The following is an 18,401-nucleotide window of genomic DNA, read 5'->3' as shown; positions in this document are numbered from 1 at the left end:
CCGAACAAGAAGAGTTGCTACTAGGTCACAGAAAGTGGGAAGCCCAACAAAAACTGAAGCTGCAACAAGAACTGAAGCTGCTGCAACAAAGGATTTGGGAGTTAGACCACCAGTGGCAGCAGGAAGAGTTGCTACTAGGTCACAGAAAGTTTCAAGCCCAACAAAAACTAAAGCTGCTGCAACAAGAACTGAAGCTTCTGCAACAAGAACTGCTGCTGCAACAAGAACTGCTACTGCAACAAGAATTGAAGCTACTGCAACAAGAACTGCTACTGCAACAAGAACTGAAGCTGCCGCAACAAGAACTGCCATCGCAACAAGAATCAAGCCGCCACAACAAGAATCAAGCATCAGAATAACAAAACCGGCTACCGCAACAAAGGATTTGGAAGTTAAACCCGATTGGCGGCGCAGGAAGAGTTGCTACTAGGTCACAGAAAGTGGGAAGCCCAACAAAAATAGAAGCTACAACAAAGGATTTGGAAGTTAAACTAGTGGCAGCAGGAAGAGTTGCTACTAGGTCACAGAAAGTGGGAAGCCCAACAAAAATAGAAGCTGCAACAAAGGATTTGGAATTTAAACCAATGGCAGCAGGAAGAGTTGCTACTAGGTCATCATGTGCACCAGTGGCAAGTCAGACTAGGTCTAAGACCAATAATAATGGGGGTAGTCAGAAATGATTGGAAGGATTTTGGTCTTATGTAATTTTGTTTTGGTTTTTTCTGTCAGACGCTATTGTTTTTTTGTTCATGTTCATGTCAGAAATCCTATGTCTTGCAATCCAAATGCTATTGTTTCGTGCAGTTAAGACTTAAATTCAATTGTTTCTTGTACTTAAATTGTTTGTTATTGCACTTGTGTATGTTATGTCCTAATGTAGGTAACATTGCAGTCCAAATGCAAAAGAATTCAGGTGCACTCTAAATGCACAAAAAATTCAGTTGAAATCAACGTGCACTCTAAATGCAACTATAATGCACAAATCAGAAAACCCAAATTCAGACAAAAATCCAACCAAGCAAAATACACAACAAGAAATTTAATTAACATTACCAAATTCACATTACACATTCTTCAATAGCTTACAAGAAATTTAATTAACATTCCAAATTCACATTACACATTCTTCAGTAGCTTACAAGAAATTTTGAAACACAACAAGTAACAAATACACAACAATAATAAAAGAAGAAGAAGCTCTTCTTCGATCGATCTTCGATGGTTCTTCTTCAACTCCTTAAACTTCTTCTTCAACTCACCCAATTCCATTTTCAGTTCAAGTTCTCATCTTTCAACAATTTATTCACCCTTCGCAACTCATGTTCTTCAATTTCAAAATTAAATAAAAAATAACCACAATGATTGGGACCGTGAAAATAGGGACAACCAATATATTTTCTCCCTAGATTTTTGACACTCCTAGAAACTTTCATGATCGCAGGATGTCCACAAAAACAAGTGTATGACGTTCAAATATGAAGAATTTGGAGAAGAATTTGGAGAAGAAGTTGAAGCACACTTTGAAGAAGACATTTGATTTTGAACCCTAATCACAAATTTGATTTTGATTAATAAATGCACAAGTTTGATTTTGAACCCTAATTTGAGAAATGAGAAAGAGTGGGAAATGCACAAATGTAGGGGATTAAATTGTTTCGAATTAGAGAAGGTTTTGTGTTTTAGAGGGTGCGAAGCTGAGGTGGTTAAAAATTCCGAGTTGGTCAAAAATGCTGAGGTGGAAATGCTGAGGTGGTAGCAATGCTGAGGTGGTATGCCTAGTGGAAAATACAAATAAAACGAAAATGAAAAAACAATGACACATCATCACTTAACTGACGGAACCTAACAGATTGCTATTTTTGTGAAATCGGGCATAGTACATTGTATCGTTTGTGAAAAAAAATTCTATGTTGATACAAGTGTTAATAGGACCTAAGTACGTTGCATATAGCTGTATTTAAACTTTCAATGTATTACCGAGAGCAACATCAAGGAGTACTTCCTAATTAGGCAGCCACTCTCTGAGCTACTGCCCCTTGACAACTTAATTGAAGAAATATGACTAAGGATGATATGTCACAGAAGTTAGCCGTTTTAGTGTTGTGATCATTGTGTTATTGTGATTAAGGATCACCTCTGCCTTTTGAGTTATTATGGTAGTTTGGATTGGAGCTAGTCTATGAATTTTGAGATATGCAAGAGCTAGAAGGACTTGTTGGGTTTTGAAGAGTGAGAACATTGTTTTGTGTTTGTGCAAGTGGTTCTATATATAATTGTCTCAAAGTCAAAAGCCTGAAACTCTTGTTTAAATCTTTAATCAGAATCTCGTAGAGGACAAGCACATTTCTACAAAGATTTCTAGAATATAGAGCAATGTTTTACCATTTGGTGGATCACCCTGACAACTCCCCCCTTGGTAAAATCCATTTAATGATTAGTGTTGTGTTAATATATTAACGTTGTCAGCATTGTTGAGATCATACATTAATACTAGCAAGTAATAAAGTCGGTGGTTGATTACTTAGCAATACATTGTATTTGGGATGTAAAACATTTTGTATTCCGTAGCCGCTTTCCCAGCAAATGGACTTATTTCTATGTGGGACTGTGCTTTCTGCCACAATGTATTATAGAATGTCAGATTGTCATTTGATGAACTGAAACTGGTAGGGATCTACCTAACAGTATTTTTGGGGTAACAACAGGAAAGTCCTCGTTTGCGATGCTGGAAGTACGCCTAAGTCTTTTATGGAAGGAATGGGCCCGAATTTCTTTACCAGTGGATGCAACGATCACCCGTCGTCTTCTGACAGAAAATAGCAACTTAGTACTTATTTCATTTTTAAACTCATAGGACTCTAGGTCTCTAATACCTTATCAAATGAAAAATAAGCTAGGAATGAACATAAAATGAAGGAAAGAAGGTGAAGCAGGGGTGACAGTGGCATGGTGCTTCTGCCTGACAGCCAACATTACCCTTTTGACTCTTTTTGTTTTAGCTAGACGAAAAAACGTATACAAAAAAAGAATGACAGAACAATAGAAAGAAAACTTGTGCCTGTAAAAGCAAAGATGTAGACAACCTAGAAATATTACTTCTCCCAAGTCCCAATAACCACCGCATTCTTCCCATGATTCCACATTGGCAGTAACAATTCAATGAATCCCTTTGGGGTGCAGGGGACAAACAATGACTCCCTTCCCCAACCCAACCCAAGGCGAGATTTCGAATATTGAAGCCATCCAAATCTTTGTCTAGGCTCACCACATTCAAAATCTTCTCATCATCCATATACTGCTCTAGAAAATTCTAGTTAGCAATTTCTAAAACAGATAGGTACAAACTTTATTACATCCAACGTTAGCCTGGCCAACCTCTGCCAATATATGTGGTTCTCGCATTAGAAGTTTGGCTGCCCATTAGGTCACATACAGGGCTGTCTCAAGACAATTTGGGGCCCTATGCAAAATCCTAAAAGAGGCCCCTTCTAGTATGGATCGATGTATACTAGAACCACAACAGTAATGAGCAAACAAAAAAGAAACAGTTCCAATTTCATTAGGAAGATTTGTTGGCGAAACGATACCAATCGATCCCCACTAAAATAGTTTGTACTTAGACAATCTACTATTCCAATAAAAAATCTAAACTTTAACTACAACCAACAAGCACAACCTAAACTATGGATATAACTATCACAAACAAGCAATAGTAATATAGAGTAACTTACCACAATGAAAAGACAAGATGTAACGTGGTTTAGCCAATGATACCTACTTCCACAAGAGCAAATCTTTTTATAAGTATGGGAAGGAAGATTACAATCACTCCTCTCAAGTCTCTCCAAACTTACTAGATCTCTCTTCTCTCCTTACAAGTTTTTTTTCTTTGCAAGGGTTTCCTCTCAATTTTGGTTGCCCCCAAAATTGGGTTTCTATTCAAGACTTGGTTTTCCAAAACCCAAAATTCTTCTATTTATATTGGGGTGAAATATCAGTGTAAAAACACATTCTCGATATTCTGGCGAAATATCAAAACCTGGTATGAATAAGCATGAGCGCAAGCGTGCTCTGAGCAAGGCCAACTTAAGCGCGCATATTTCTAGTTTTCCCAAACTTCCAGCAGACACGTTTTGTGAGAGGCTGAAAAAAACTATCTTCATTTTCCAAGTAAGAGCGCAGGCGCGCCTTGGGCAAGGCCAATCTAAGCGCGCGCGCGCTCTGACTTCTTCACACGAACAGTACTTCTTCATGCCACATGGTGAGGGACTCACACCTAACAATCTCCCCCTCTCGAGCCATGAGGGGGGTACTCCAAATATTACCGAATCAACAGGAGGAGTGTGTTACCATTTCAGCGGTAGCACAACAAATATCAAACTTACCTTTCGGTAAAACTTTGGTCATCATATCCGACCCGTTCTTGTCGGTATAGATATTCTCAATGCACAATTCCTTCTCTTCGAGAACTTCTCTAATCCAATGGGAACACACATGTATGTTCTTGGATCTAGAATAAAAACTCAGATTTGAGGTTGGTGGTGAAGCAGTGAAGACAGGTTTCTTGGGGAGCAGGCTTCCCTCCATTGGTAATTTGAGAGTTGAAATGGTTTTTTGAGTTTAATCTTGCATGGTTTGTCAAGAGCCGTTGAAACGAGGAAAGACCTGGAAATTATTTGAGGACAAGTTTCCCTATATATATCCCACGTACCTCTTCTATGTGTATTCTAGGAAACATTTTATAGGTAAGTTTTTGGCTAAACCTTTTAAAAACGAAAAAATAAAAGAAAGAGAAACAACACTCAAGTCTCTCACATTTTTAAACACTTGCAAAGTTATAGGGTCATTCTCTTTCAAACAGGGGAAATTCTCTTTCAAAAAGACAGAAGACCACTCCAATAATGACAAAACCAATAAGACTATGTAGCTTGCATTGTTCTTACCCTAAGGGAGAAACATAAACAATGAATAGAAAAGATAATTGGTTCTGATCAACAATAAAAAGAAAAATGGAGCTATATGTAGGTAAACAAGTACTGCCACTAGTAACTCCGGCCCTCCCCCAGTATGACCACACCTTTGTAGGCTTCCCTGAGGCAAAGCATAGGGTTCCTGCAAATGATATATAAGTTTAAGTTTAGTGTGTGAAAGGCACAAACATGATTCCGCAAGAACCAAGAAGTCTCAATTCCTCAACCAAATTTAATTTTTTAAGTTGCATTAGGATTATTACTAGATTGGTGGGACTTTAAGTCTGTAGATCTTTGTACATTTTGTAATATAAATGAGTTTTAAAATTGATGTAGTAAAAAGAAGAAAATGTATAGGCCCGGCCCTAAAACTTTTAAAGAGGGCTTAGGATAGGGTTACGGCTTGTGATTTAGACTTGTGACCCGGTGACCGAATTCTATCTGCTGATTTTTTAGGCCTACCGACTGACCTTAATATCTGAAGTGCTTTAAATGTTTAAGGTCGTTAAATATTTAAGGTCGGGCTAGCCCGACCCAGCCCATTGCCCACCCCTAGTTCAAACCTATGAGGACACAATTTCATTCAAGTTTCCAACAGTAACTTACCCGAGATAGGTAGAGGAAGAGGAGGCAAGAACTTGCTCGGCATGTGACTTCTATGGCAATCCTATGTCTTCAGGCAAGGTAGCGTTAGCTATCTAGGTTGTGAATTGAAGCTTTTTTTTCGCTGGGTATGAACGAGATGGAAGAACCGATGTAAGATAGACAGACCAGATTCCAGTGTGAAGTATTTCCCCTACGAGCGAAGGAAAAGAAATGCACTTTGGTAGCTTGGGACCACTTGATCATAAGCAAGAATAAGATACGAAAATCAAGATATGATAGGATAAGGCTTATTTCACTTTTTTTTTATTTTTATAAGTGATCTTTATTAAGAGGGTTGTGCATAGCACAAAATATACAAAATTAAATAAAACTAAAACTAAAATATGATTAACATTATCACTTTCCATTATCTTATATCTCCGTGTAACTATCTGTCTCTAAACTTTTCTAGAATATGATTAACATTAGGTTACACCTGTCTCTAAACTTTTCTAGAATATGATTAACATCAGGTATAGCGGTCTCATTCAATAATAGAGGATAGCACCGACCATAGTAGCCAATGCGAGAGTTTTGACTGTAGGAGGAAGAGGCTCCCCTTCAAAAAATTTACCCCCATACCCCATTGGACGTCATTGAGAATCCATTGGGCCTCATTGATGATCCGCGGTTTTCTCAAGTCGTTAGGCGATTATTCCTTCAACAGCGCTCAAATAATGCGACTGATTGGGGTTTACTTCAGCAAACGGCTTTAGGAATCCTGGAAAGGAAGGGGACAAGTTTGCGACTGAACGAACGAGTGAAACGGAGTTCACAACGGAAGAGTTATGACATGCCGGGCAGGTGAGATCAAATAGATGATAAGTACTAAAACAACTGGGAACCCCTATCTCCAACCGATGGAAGAGGTTAAGGATTTGGTGGAAGAGGGCAGCAGCCCAAAGGCAAGAGAACTCATATCCTAGTAGATTTTAAACCACATTTCCGGGGTGAAGGATCGAACTTCAACCTGAGACTGACTTAAATACCAAGCTTGTGAACTGTCCCCCGCCCTATCAGAGGTTGAGTTGGAGATCGCATAATATATTATAAAAAATAAGGTTGGCGGCTAATTTATGAGCCCTTGGCCAAACTAAAGAGAGGCCGAAGAAGGAAGAGATGGACTTAACTCTCTAGATAGTGGGATGGGAGGGCTCCATATGCCTTTTGAAAGATTCTTGCTTTGTATTTGAAGTTCCGGGATCCGGCACCATTGTTGCTGAAGGACAACAAATATTGGACTAGACTATTCCTTATGTAGATGTAGTGGATAAGCTGGGATAGGCGTTCGGATTGGAACAGCTATTCTAAGAGCGTGCTGAATCCAACTGTAGCACGTTCTTCCTTTGGCTAAACCACCACTTCAAGCTAACCCTTTTGCCTGGCTGGCACTTACTCAAGTTAGAGCGCACTATTAAAACGCCTGCACGCCTACGAGTGTTCTCCCTGGTCCTACAAATTGAGCTTCCTAAAAGGGTGCTTGCTGGAGCAGCTCAACGAGATGTGGGTTCAATTCCCGCTATGCCTCATCCTAGTAGGTGTCTGTGCCATTGGGCCAGCTAAACTTGCTCTGATCAGTGTGCGTCCGCTCCTGTTCGGGCTCACTCAGCTGAAAGCTAACTCTCTTCTCTTGCTTTAGGTTGAGCCCACCCGGACAGACTCTGGCATGACACCCGTCACCATACATAGGTAATAGCATGTCCCAATACTATCTCCCTCGAAGTTGCTGCTCAATATGATCTTGTTTTTTGGAGGAGGATCCACTAAATGGACCAACGCCCTTGATCCGAGATCTCTTTTCGCTTTCAAGAAGCGCAACTTTTAGGATTTACTATTATAATTTAAAAAGGTGAAGGGAGCCAAACACGTAGTATCATTGTGTAAGTTGGCACCCCCTTACTTTGTTGTATGCAATGAATTTCATTTTTCAGATCAAGGCGCATCTGTCTTAGGTACCCAACTTATTTATACCTTAAAATAGAATATATGCACCGCTGCTGATCCTTTATCCCTTTCTAAATCCAGCTTCAACCGAGCATACGTCTTCCGCGGGAACAGGAAGAACGGAAATCTACTTTTATGTTCAAGTATTTCCCGTTGGAATGCTGGGGGCGCCTCGCACGTCTTGGAAGAATCATGCTTTGTATCTGAAGTTGTTGGCCCATGGTCCTCAGTGAGGAAAGGACCTAGAAAAAGCAGAGAAGAGGGGACCTCTAGGAGAAGCCGAAGCAGAAGCGGAGATGGGGATTCTGCACATAGTCAACTCATTCAAATCTGTAGGTTACTGCGAGCCCTGTTATTTATGCTAGGAGATACATATGGTGGTTAGCTTGTTAGGTTAAAGGGATTGAGTGTGTAGAAGAAAAAGAAGAAGAAAGGATGGAGGCACAAGAAGAAGGTAGGGTTTAGAGTCTATTTACCCTAACCTACAATGCATATATTTATACTAGAGATGGAATAACCTAAATAGCAACAAGCTAAATAAGGTACGGTCTCATACTTATAGAATGTGTGAGACCGACACTACATACTTCAACACCCCGCTTCAAGCCGGAGCATAGATATCGCCATGCCCAACTTGTTACCAATATAACTTCAACCGGGCCGAATCCACGGTTTGGTGAAGATATCGACTAACCGATCTCGAGAAGCCACATAAAAGTACTTATCTCCTTTGTTTCAACCTTATGTCCGACATAATGACAATCTACCTCTATGTGCTTAGTTCTCTCATGAAATCTTGGATTAGAAGCGATATGAATGGCTTCCCCGATTGTCCTGATGAAGAGGGATCGGTGAGTCGTACCTCGAAACCTAACTCATGTAGCGATTACTTAATCCACATTAACTCACGGTCCTTGAGCCATAGCTCTATACTCACCTCTGCGACTAGACTTTGACCTGACTATTTGCTTTTTACTCTTCCATGTCACCAAATTTCCACAAAGAAAAGTACAATACCCGGTGGAACGCGTCTATCCGAACCGATCCCCGCATAATCGACATCCTGAATATCCAACAACATCAAAATTTCCATTAGAACGATAGACCAATCCACGACCAGGAGAACCTTTCAAATACCTCAGAATACGAATAACTACCTGGTAGTGAGGAATCCGTGGTGCATGCATATACTGAGATACTACACTAACTGCAAAGGAGATATCGGGGCGAGTAATAGTAGCATAGATCAGCTTTCCCACCAATCTACGGTATCCCTCGATATCGGCATACATCTCTCCAACATCCGACTGGAGTTTGTCGTTCGAATCCATAGGAGTCTCTACTGGGCGAAGCTCTAAATTACCTCGTCTCAATCGAAAGCGGTGTCTAATACATACTTTCTCAGAAGATATGAATTTCACCGGGAACCCGTAACTTCAATGCCTAAGAAATACTTCAGTTCTCCTAGATCTTTGGTCCGAACTGCCTTGAAGATTGACTTTAAGTCGATCAATACCCTGTTTGTCAGACCCCTGTGACAATGATATCATCAACATACACAACTAAGACAATAATCCCTTGCTGGGTCTTTCGGTAAAACACGGAATGATCATATTCACACCTAGTCATTCCATTAGCCATCAAAACCTGACTAAACTTTGCAAACCAAGCTCTAGGAGACTGCTTGAGCCCATAAAGAGACTTCTTTAATCGACAGACTTTCCCCCTTGAGCAACAAAACCAGGAGGTTGAACCATATAGATTTCCTCCAGAAGATCGCCATGTAAAAAGGCATTCTTAACATCCAACTGAAACAGAGGCCAGTGATGATGAACGGCAAGAGAAATCACAATACGCACAGAGGCGAGCTTTGCAACCGGAGAAAACGTCTCGGAGTAATCAATACCATATGTCTGGGTAAAGCCTTTTGCAACCGTGACGAGCCTTTAAACGAAAATAGTACCATCCGATTATGCTTAATAGTGAAAACCCACTTACAAGCAACCGCTTTCTTCCCGGAAGGAAGATCCGTAGAAACCCAAGTGTCATTAGAATACAAGGCGCTCAACTCCTCGTCCATTGCTTGCTTCCAGCCAGGATGAGATAGAGCATCCCTGTAGTTAGACGGGACAGAGACAGACAACAAGGACATAGCAAAAGACTTGACAGATGGTGGTAAATGATCAGTGGAAACATACTTAGAAATAGAATACTGAGCATACTTACTAGGAAGACGCATACTGGCAGGTGGACGTTCAAGTTTTCGGAGTGCAATCGGAACATCAAGGTCAAATGGAATGGCAATAGGATCCACAGACACAGTGGGAAGAGGTGAGGGCAGCGGAGCAGTTGAACTTTCGGCCTCAAACTCTGGAATGGCAACTGAAGGTACTGGGCGCGCCCGCACTCCTGGAAGGCTATCAGCGGGCGCAGGTAGCGCTCCTTCTTCACTCGCTCCCTCATTTTCACCAAGATCATATCCAGCACCACCAGATGGCATAACACAATCCTCAAATGGTTCAGAGGACATCTTCCCTTCTGAAGAGTAAAATAGGACATCTTCAAAAAAGATAACATCAGCACAGACAAATGATTTGCGCAGATGAGGACTATAACACTTGTACCCTTTCTGTGTACGTGAATACCCAAGGAAAATACACTTAATAGCACGAGAGTCTAACTTATCACGACCTGGCTTAAGATTATGAACAAAGCAGACACAACCAAAAATCCGAGGGGAAGATGGAAAGAAGATTGACCAGGGAAAAGAACGAGTATGGTGTTTTGCCTCCTAATAATCAAAGAGGGCATACGATTAATCAAGTATGTGGCGATGGGGTGCCTCGCCCAATAAAACTTTGGGAGATTTGTTTGAAAACATTAAGCGTGGGCTTACTTCAAGAATGGAGTCAGTTCTTTCTCAACAACCCCATTTTGTTGAGGTGTATCCACACGGAGGTTTGATGTGTAATTCCATGGTCATCTAAAAACTCGGAATATTGTAGAGGTATAGTCTTTGGCATTATCGGTTCGAAAAACATGCATGTGTGCGAATAATCGATTAGTAATCTCAAAGATAGAATTTTTGAAAACGAGAATACTTGAGAACGATTTTCCATAATATAGACCCAACAAACACGAAAAAAATCATCTATAAATGTAATAAAATACTTGGCTCCAAAAGGCCGGTGGTTCTACAAGGACCCCGCATATCATCGAATGGACTAACTGAAAAGGAGCACTAGAACACTTATTTAACCTATTTTTGTAAGTAGCACGTCGATGTTTAGCTAACTCACAAACCTCACAACCTAAAGACTAAATACTAGAAGAAATACCGGGAACTAAACTTCGAAACTAGCCGAGAGGAAGATGACCAAGACGCGTCTATGCCAATCAACGAGAGAGAGAGGACCAAAGAGCCTACTTCTGGTGAGAGTGCCTATAATCATCTTGAAAGTAATAGATGCCCCATGCTCATACCCCCACCAACTAGTGTCTTTTGTCTGTAGATCCTGAAACACAACATGAGTGGAAGAAAACATGATATTACAGTGAAGAGATTGGGTGAGACGATGAACAGACAATAGATTAAAGGGGAAGTTTCGAATAAGCAAGACTGAGACAAGTGATATATTACGAGTTAACTGAATAGTACCCCGACCAAGAATACTAGCCTTAGCCCATTTGCTAATGTGACATATGATGGTGTGTGAGTATACGCAAGACTAGAAAACAACTGGGGATTACCTGTCATATGATCGAAGCTCGAAGTCAATAACCCAAGAGTTGTTACCACTTGTATGAAGACATGTTTTACCCGAATCGGCTAGGGTCGCAGCGGGTAGTCGGACAAACTTCGATGAACTGGGAATAGCTTGTATCCGCTTCATCGTACGCAAAGTCTTCTTGAACTTCGTTGAAAATCGGTCTTTCTCGATCAACTCCATCGTGGCATTGTTGGCTTTGTGCAAAGGTGGGTGTCCCGTTATATCCCAACAAAAATCAGCACTATGATTTGTAAGCCCACAATGCTCACAAGGCTCAAAACCGCCAATACCACCGACCACGGCCACTCCGCGGTACGACCACCCCGACCACGACCCCTCTACCTCCTCTACCCCATTACCACGACCATAAGAGGGGTTGTTATTACTGCTTGGAGGGATCAATAAAGCCGCGACCGTCATTGTGCCTTGGAGGAGGTGCGATATCTGAGACAAACGAGAGTAAGCCTCGAGGCATGTAGGGAGCTTAGATTCAAATTGAACTTGGGCTTTCACATTAGCAAACTTCGGGGCGTAGCCCGGATAGGAATTTGGAGACTTCGAAATTCCTCTCTTTGTTTCTTCAACCGATTTATGTGCGTAGTAAGTGGGTGATATATATTCAATTCTTCCCACTTGCTACTTAAGAGAATTGTAATATTCGAGAGATAGACATATCTCCTTGAGTGAGATCAAAGATGTTCTCATACAACCGAAAGATACGAGAAGTATTCGAGATTGAGAGTATGATTCTTGTAGATACTCCCAAATCTCCTTCAAGTTTTAAAAAACGCACAATTATTAAAACATCTTTCTCCATAGTATTCCACAGAAATTCTTAACCAAGGCGCATCTTTTGTCCAGTTGTCTTTCCTTTATCATCCGGGGATCTCACGATGATTTTCCTTACCTTTTCCAAAGAAGATAAACAAGAATCGCCCATTGAAGGTAATTGGCAACACCCTCCAATTTGACAGAGGTCATACCAACAGAGAAAAAGCAGGGCGATATTACCGAATTCATCGGATTTTGAAACAACATCAGTCATTGTAAAGAGAAGAAAAACTCACTTGATGAAAAAGAATACGAAACTGCAAAACTGCGAGACAGACGCCTCCTCTTTATCAATACCAAGAGATTGCGGAAGCGAAACAATACTAAGACACCAACTAATACTAAAACTGGAACCTTGAAACTGAGGATCTCTCTCCTAGCATTCTCTAAACAGAGTCGGCTCCGATACCATGTTATTTATGCTAGGAGATACATATGGTGGTTAGCTTGTTAGGTTAAAGGGATTGAGTGTGTAGAAGAAGAAGAAGAAGAAAGGATGGAAGCACAAGAAGAAGGTAGGGTTTAGAGTCTATTTACCCTAACCTACAATGCATATATTTATACTAGAAATGGAATAACCTAAATAGCAACAAGCTAAATAAGGTACGGTCTCACACTTATAGAATGTGTGAGACCGACACTACATACTTCAACAAGCCCCATACCAAACTTTGCCTGTCCATGATTCTCTGAATTCTATTGGCAATTGTCCGACCATCAGTCCGAAACCGTCACAACAGGAGTGGTTAAGCCTAAGTCTAGAGTCCTTTTCAGATGCCTGCCTTCACTAAAGAAAGGGACCACTATTTATCCTACCACAGTATAGGTTTAATCCTACTATATAGTTTTAGTACTGGAAAAGCGGAGGGAGAGACCCATTTGAGGCAGTGACCAAATGACCCAGTCAATCCTAGGAATAAGCCCGTTTACTAAGAAGTAGAAGTTCACATGCCCAGGCCTGAAGTAAATCGAATCGGCTGTACACGGCTAAAGACTCCACTTTACCGCCCCTAGCTATCGTTGTGATGACACCCATCTCTAATACAAGTTTGCTGTGACTATGGCTGCTAATGCTATCGGGGTACCCTTTTGTAAGTCCAAAGCCATCGTTCATACTTTCTTTTTCATAAAAATGGATCCTCGAACTGTGACAGAACAATGTAATGAGCAAGCCAGTAGACAAGGAATCTACGATGTTCTATCACAGGGTTCCTTAGGCCCATGAAAAAGTTAAGCCATGCAGCAAACAGTTTTTAAGGACATTTGTCCTGGAGGCGACTAGTTACCCAATCACTGCCTTCTTGTGCATGAGGTCCTACTTGACAACGGGTACCCTTAGGAGGAGCTAGTTATAACATGTTTTGATTCCCAGTTATAGCTAGTCCTCCCTAAGGTTCTAATCCATTGCCGAGAGTTTGAACTGGGGAAGTATTGGCACCCATCTTAGATTGAGTTAAGATTCATGAGATCGCCCATTCCATCTGCTCATTTCTTCAATCAGTGCACCTCGACCTAACCTAATGAAATTGAGGGAGAGGCGGTCCTTTTCTGGCCGGACTTGCCCTTTCTCGGTCAAGGAAAGGGGATAGGTGTCCATCTTTTTTGCAATGACCATCCCCTCTTTTTTTGTAGGGTTCTCTCATTGAAGCATTAACCCCAAGTTATTCCTCTGCATGCAGAATTTAAGATAATTCTATTTGAAAATTACAGATTAATATTCTAAACCACAAAGTGAAGAGACTATCTCATTTTGATTCCTTAGTTTTCAAATACTTATGCACCATAATCGCTGCTCATTAACGTATTTCGGTTTATTTTCAATAAAAATATATTCTGATTCGAAAATTTGCCGCTAAATCACTATAAATCTAAGAAAACTATTATACAAGCTAGATCGAGTTTAAGATAATACTATTTGAAAATTACAGATTAATATCCTAAACCACAAAGTGAATAGACTATCTCAATTTGATCCCTTAGTTTCCAAATACTTATGCACCATAATCGCTGTTCATTAACGTATTAGGATTCAATACATCTGCATCCAGTTTCTGATTTTCCGTTAATTGCTTTGTAGATTAGTTCTATAATTTACAATTTCTATACAGTTTGCATACATGTAAGAGTTTGTTTTTATAAACTCAAGTCTGCACAGACAGAAAGATTGATCAAGTGATTTAAACCAAAGAAGGGAACTATTCAGTACTAATGAGATAGAGATTTTCTGGAAACACTTTGCATCCCCATCAAATGAGATAGAGATTGTACTTGCTTCATATTTGGGAGACCTTCGCAGTGGCTGGACCACCTAGCCCTTAACCCAGCCATAACATAAATCTATCCTCACCAGCAAATTTTTGCGAAATTTGCACAATACTAAGCAACCCCTTCAGTATTGAGTCCATACTTTGATCAAGTCTCTAATACCTCGTCAATTACCAATTCAACAAGAGTTCGTGACAAACATGAGATAATGATAAAAACACCAATCAAGTGAAACTACAAAATCTAAGATCATATGAAGCTACATTCCGCCACTATAATAGTATCTTAGATTTCATAAAGTACGGGAACACTTCTAATCCAGTAATCCACCACTGAAAAGAGTGATTCGAAAACATGAAAAAGAACGACACCTTCGACCAAAAAGCTTGGATTTGCTCGACTGGCCAGTCATTCTATTAAAATCAATACGCATTGACTCCACTGTTCTCAGCTGTTTAGTAACAAAATTGAATAAACCACTGGAGATTTCCATTGGGTTGCTACTCAGGTCTTGGCCATGTCAACTGCGACTGTTCTTTTCCTCAATACCTGACCGGGAGAATCTCTGTCTAAGGACTTGGAGGACCTCCTCCAGCGTCACATCTTTATTTTTCAGTAAAACCATGCTATGAAACAACACATCCGCGGCCTCTGCAGCAGCACGGGATTTATTCTCGTTCTCCTCCAATGTCCGACATAACTCGTCTGCTTCTTCTCTACACAAGTGGGTTTCAAAATAGAATATACAACCATAAGAATCTTATGTTTGTGCCAATGGGAAATAAATAACATCTCAATATAAATCCAAGTTTAAGCTTGCTGCTAGGGTTTTATAATCTGGAAACAGAACAGTTCTTTTGGTGCCAAGTACAATATGAACCACCTACAAGTACCATTGGAGTAGGTTTAGATGGAACAGCATCTTCCCTGCTTTAGTAATTAATACTTCACATCTCAACTCCAAAAAAGAAGAGATGAAACTAGATATTAGGTTTTTAAATTATTCTCTCTCCAAGTCAAATAAGATTGAATATCTAATTAAAGCACCAAAGAAACTACAGAAAACATCAGATACAAGGGTTTTAGCAAAGCAAATCAGATGAAAGTTGAACAAGAAAACATTCCAGATCATTATAAAGACAGAAGTGCCGTCAACCAGCCATATATGCTAGCATGTGAAAAGAACGGATTTTGACTTGAGGAGGAATTTTCCATCCAGTCGTGTGTGCAATATAATATTACAGTCCAGTATGAGCTGCAGAGTGTAAAATGAAGCTAGAAAACAGTTGCCCCTGAGAATAATGCAAAACTAAACATATGTGTATATAAAACATTTGAGATACCGAATTTTGGAGCATAACAACTTCTGGTCTAGCAATAGCCGCTTTGTCCATGATGGTTTTCCATTTTCTATGGCTCCTAATTCTGCTTGCCGCTGAGAGATTGTGAACTCTAACGAGTATAAAGTTGTTAATGCCAACATATTTTTTTTTACCTGCATTTATTAATCATAAACCACATGAATTAAACTCTCCTCAAGAGATTCAGGTTATTACACCTCAAATTGGCTAAAAGAAAGGTATATAAAATAAGAAAATAAGGTATCAAAATTTCTCAACCTCAGAGCCTTTAAGATAATCATTGACCGAAACATAGTAGCAAGTCTCCGATCCAGTGTGGCAAGTAGGACCATCAGGCTTGCCAAGATATATTATCTGAAAACATTATTATCATATTAACAGATGGTAAATCTGACAGTCTCAGGTAAGCACAAACCACAATGATCAAGTCCAAAGAAGCTTACAGAATCGCGGTCACAGTCAAGAAAGATGTCAATGACATTAATAAAGTTTTTTGATGTCTCCCCCTTTGTCCACAATGATGATCGCGAACGGCTATAAAATGTTGCTTTATGAGTTGAAATGGTGGCAGCAAGTGCCTCTCTGCTTGCAAACCCTTGCATTAAGATGGCTCCAGTGTCCACATTTTGAGCAATCGCCACTGCCAAACCTTTGTTGTCCCATTTGATGCTATCCAACAATAACTCCACCTAAAATTATCCCCGACAAGAAACAATAGACCATCTCATATACAAATATCCAAACTGAAAGGAAAAGGATAAAAAGAAATGTCAATGAGTCCACAACTCTAAACTATACAAGGGGATCTACTCCAATAAAATAAGAAACCATATAGATATGGAAACTGCATGTAACTCGCCAAATCATGGTATAAATGCTAATGGTAACAATTGACACCATGAATTCAAAATAAAAATTATATTTGTCCATCAACAATCCTTCTCTACCTTTCTTTGCCACACAAGTGAAATGAACCAACAATTTAATTGATGTTTCATGATTGTATAGTAGATATCACAGTTTCTTGTGCACATGAAAAAGAAAACTAAATCACGGTTTTCCTTAGCTAGCTCATACTTTTCCTCAACGAAAAACTAAATACATGTAGCGTCTTTGATGTGTCACCAAATCACAAAAATAAGATTAGTGTACAACAACGAACGCAAAAAGAGAAGTACAACTTACAGATGAAATCACCCGTCAGTTTTCCTTCTCTTTATTTCTTTGCCAGACATGTAAAGGTCCCTATTATTCTGTAGACGAGTCTACAATAAACACCTGGACTATGTCCGGTTCCTTTAACAATTGAAAGGGATACTTATATTTACATACATTCACATATTTAATACAAATATATACTGGGGTACCTTTTTTTCGGAACCTGAAGCTTTGATAACGAGGCTTCCTTGAGATACCTTTTTTCGGTGAAAGGTAATACTATTAGAAGAAGAAGGTGGAAATGAACCAGTCTTGGAAGCTGGAGAGAGAAACTTTAACGAATTACTGGTACCAATTGATGATGAACCAATGAAAAGTGAAATTGACATTATTTCCTGGTGAGTAACCCAAATTAAATTAAACAAGGAATGATGATAATGCAAAAATAAAATAATGAGGAAACCAATATAACAAAGTATCTAAGGGAGTAAGGGGGCTATTTGTTTTTTTTTTGGGTTAAGTTATAAGAGGGTTATGTGTTATGAGAGGGTATTATAAGACCATGTTATAAAGTGGTTTGTTTTTCATTTTAAGTTCTTTTTATAAACACTTGTAAAAATAGAAAAAACAAATACACGACATTCTATGTATGGTTATTTGACAAATATAACCCTACTTTACATCATATTTAACTTGAATAGATTAATTTGAAACAAACGTATAGTTTGATTTTCGGTTTCAAATCAATTTTGATAATTAGAATATCGATTTTAGGAAATTACCTTAATTGGCGGTGGTGGTGGTAGTGGTCTTAATAGCACGGTGGTGGTGGTAGTGGAGGTGATGATATTGGTCTTAATAGCATGGTGGTGGTGGTGGTAGTGGAAGTGGTGGATGTTTTAATAGCACGGTGGTGGTGGTGATAGTCTTAATAGTACGATGGTGGTGGTGGTGGTAGACTGGTAGTAGTAGAAGTGGTGGTGGTGGTGGTGGTGATAGTCTTAATAGTACGGTGGTAGCGGAGGTGATAGTGGTGGTAGTTGTGGTGGTGATGATGGTGGTGGTAGTGGTAGTGGTGATGGCTAGGGCAATGGAGTTATTTGGAGAAGAAGATAATGAAAAGGGAAAAAGAGAGAAATGAGGCTAGGGGAATATAGACGGGGGTGTTTGAGCTATTTTTCAAGTTATAAGACTTACAAAATTGAAGTAGATCCAATTTTGGTACTTATAGAATTGGAGCCTCTTATAAGACATTTCTAGTAGAATGCCTCTTATAAGAGGCAAAAAACAAACCAAAAAAATATCCTAAATCACTAGGCCACATCTTATAAAAGGTTATAAGACCTTATAACCTCAAGGTCTTATAAGAGGCAAAAACAAATGGCCCCTACAAAGGGACATTTAGTAGTTAGAGAAACATATAGCGGTAGCTCTGTATGTACTTGTTGCTAGGGCTG

The 18,401-nt window shown here is 39.7% G+C and overlaps 1 protein-coding gene and 1 long non-coding RNA gene across 2 annotated transcripts; both read right to left on the bottom strand.

The window, feature by feature from the left end:
• Nucleotides 1-4,907: 4,907 nt before the first annotated feature.
• On the bottom strand, nt 4,908-6,843 carry LOC147495911 (uncharacterized). Its single transcript, XR_015199342.1, has 2 exons — nt 5,577-6,843; nt 4,908-5,112 (listed from the first exon to the last, which is right to left on the bottom strand). It is a non-coding gene; the product is annotated as an uncharacterized LOC147495911 (long non-coding RNA).
• A 7,724-nt stretch (nt 6,844-14,567) lies between these two features.
• LOC147495910 (histidine biosynthesis bifunctional protein hisIE, chloroplastic-like) lies at nt 14,568-17,518 on the bottom strand. The gene is made up of 5 exons (XM_086564698.1): nt 17,154-17,518; nt 16,230-16,475; nt 16,045-16,140; nt 15,769-15,920; nt 14,568-15,141 (listed from the first exon to the last, which is right to left on the bottom strand). The coding sequence occupies exons 1-5, from the start codon at nt 17,331-17,333 to the stop codon at nt 14,946-14,948; spliced, it is 870 nt and encodes a 289-aa protein (XP_086420824.1). The 5' UTR covers nt 17,334-17,518; the 3' UTR covers nt 14,568-14,945.
• Between the last annotated feature and the right edge of the window lie 883 nt (nt 17,519-18,401).

This window comes from Coptis chinensis, chromosome 6 (genome assembly GCF_015680905.1).
Source record: "Coptis chinensis isolate HL-2020 chromosome 6, ASM1568090v1, whole genome shotgun sequence".
Lineage (NCBI taxonomy): Eukaryota > Viridiplantae > Streptophyta > Magnoliopsida > Ranunculales > Ranunculaceae > Coptis > Coptis chinensis.
This window is presented reverse-complemented; position numbering and strand designations above follow the sequence as displayed.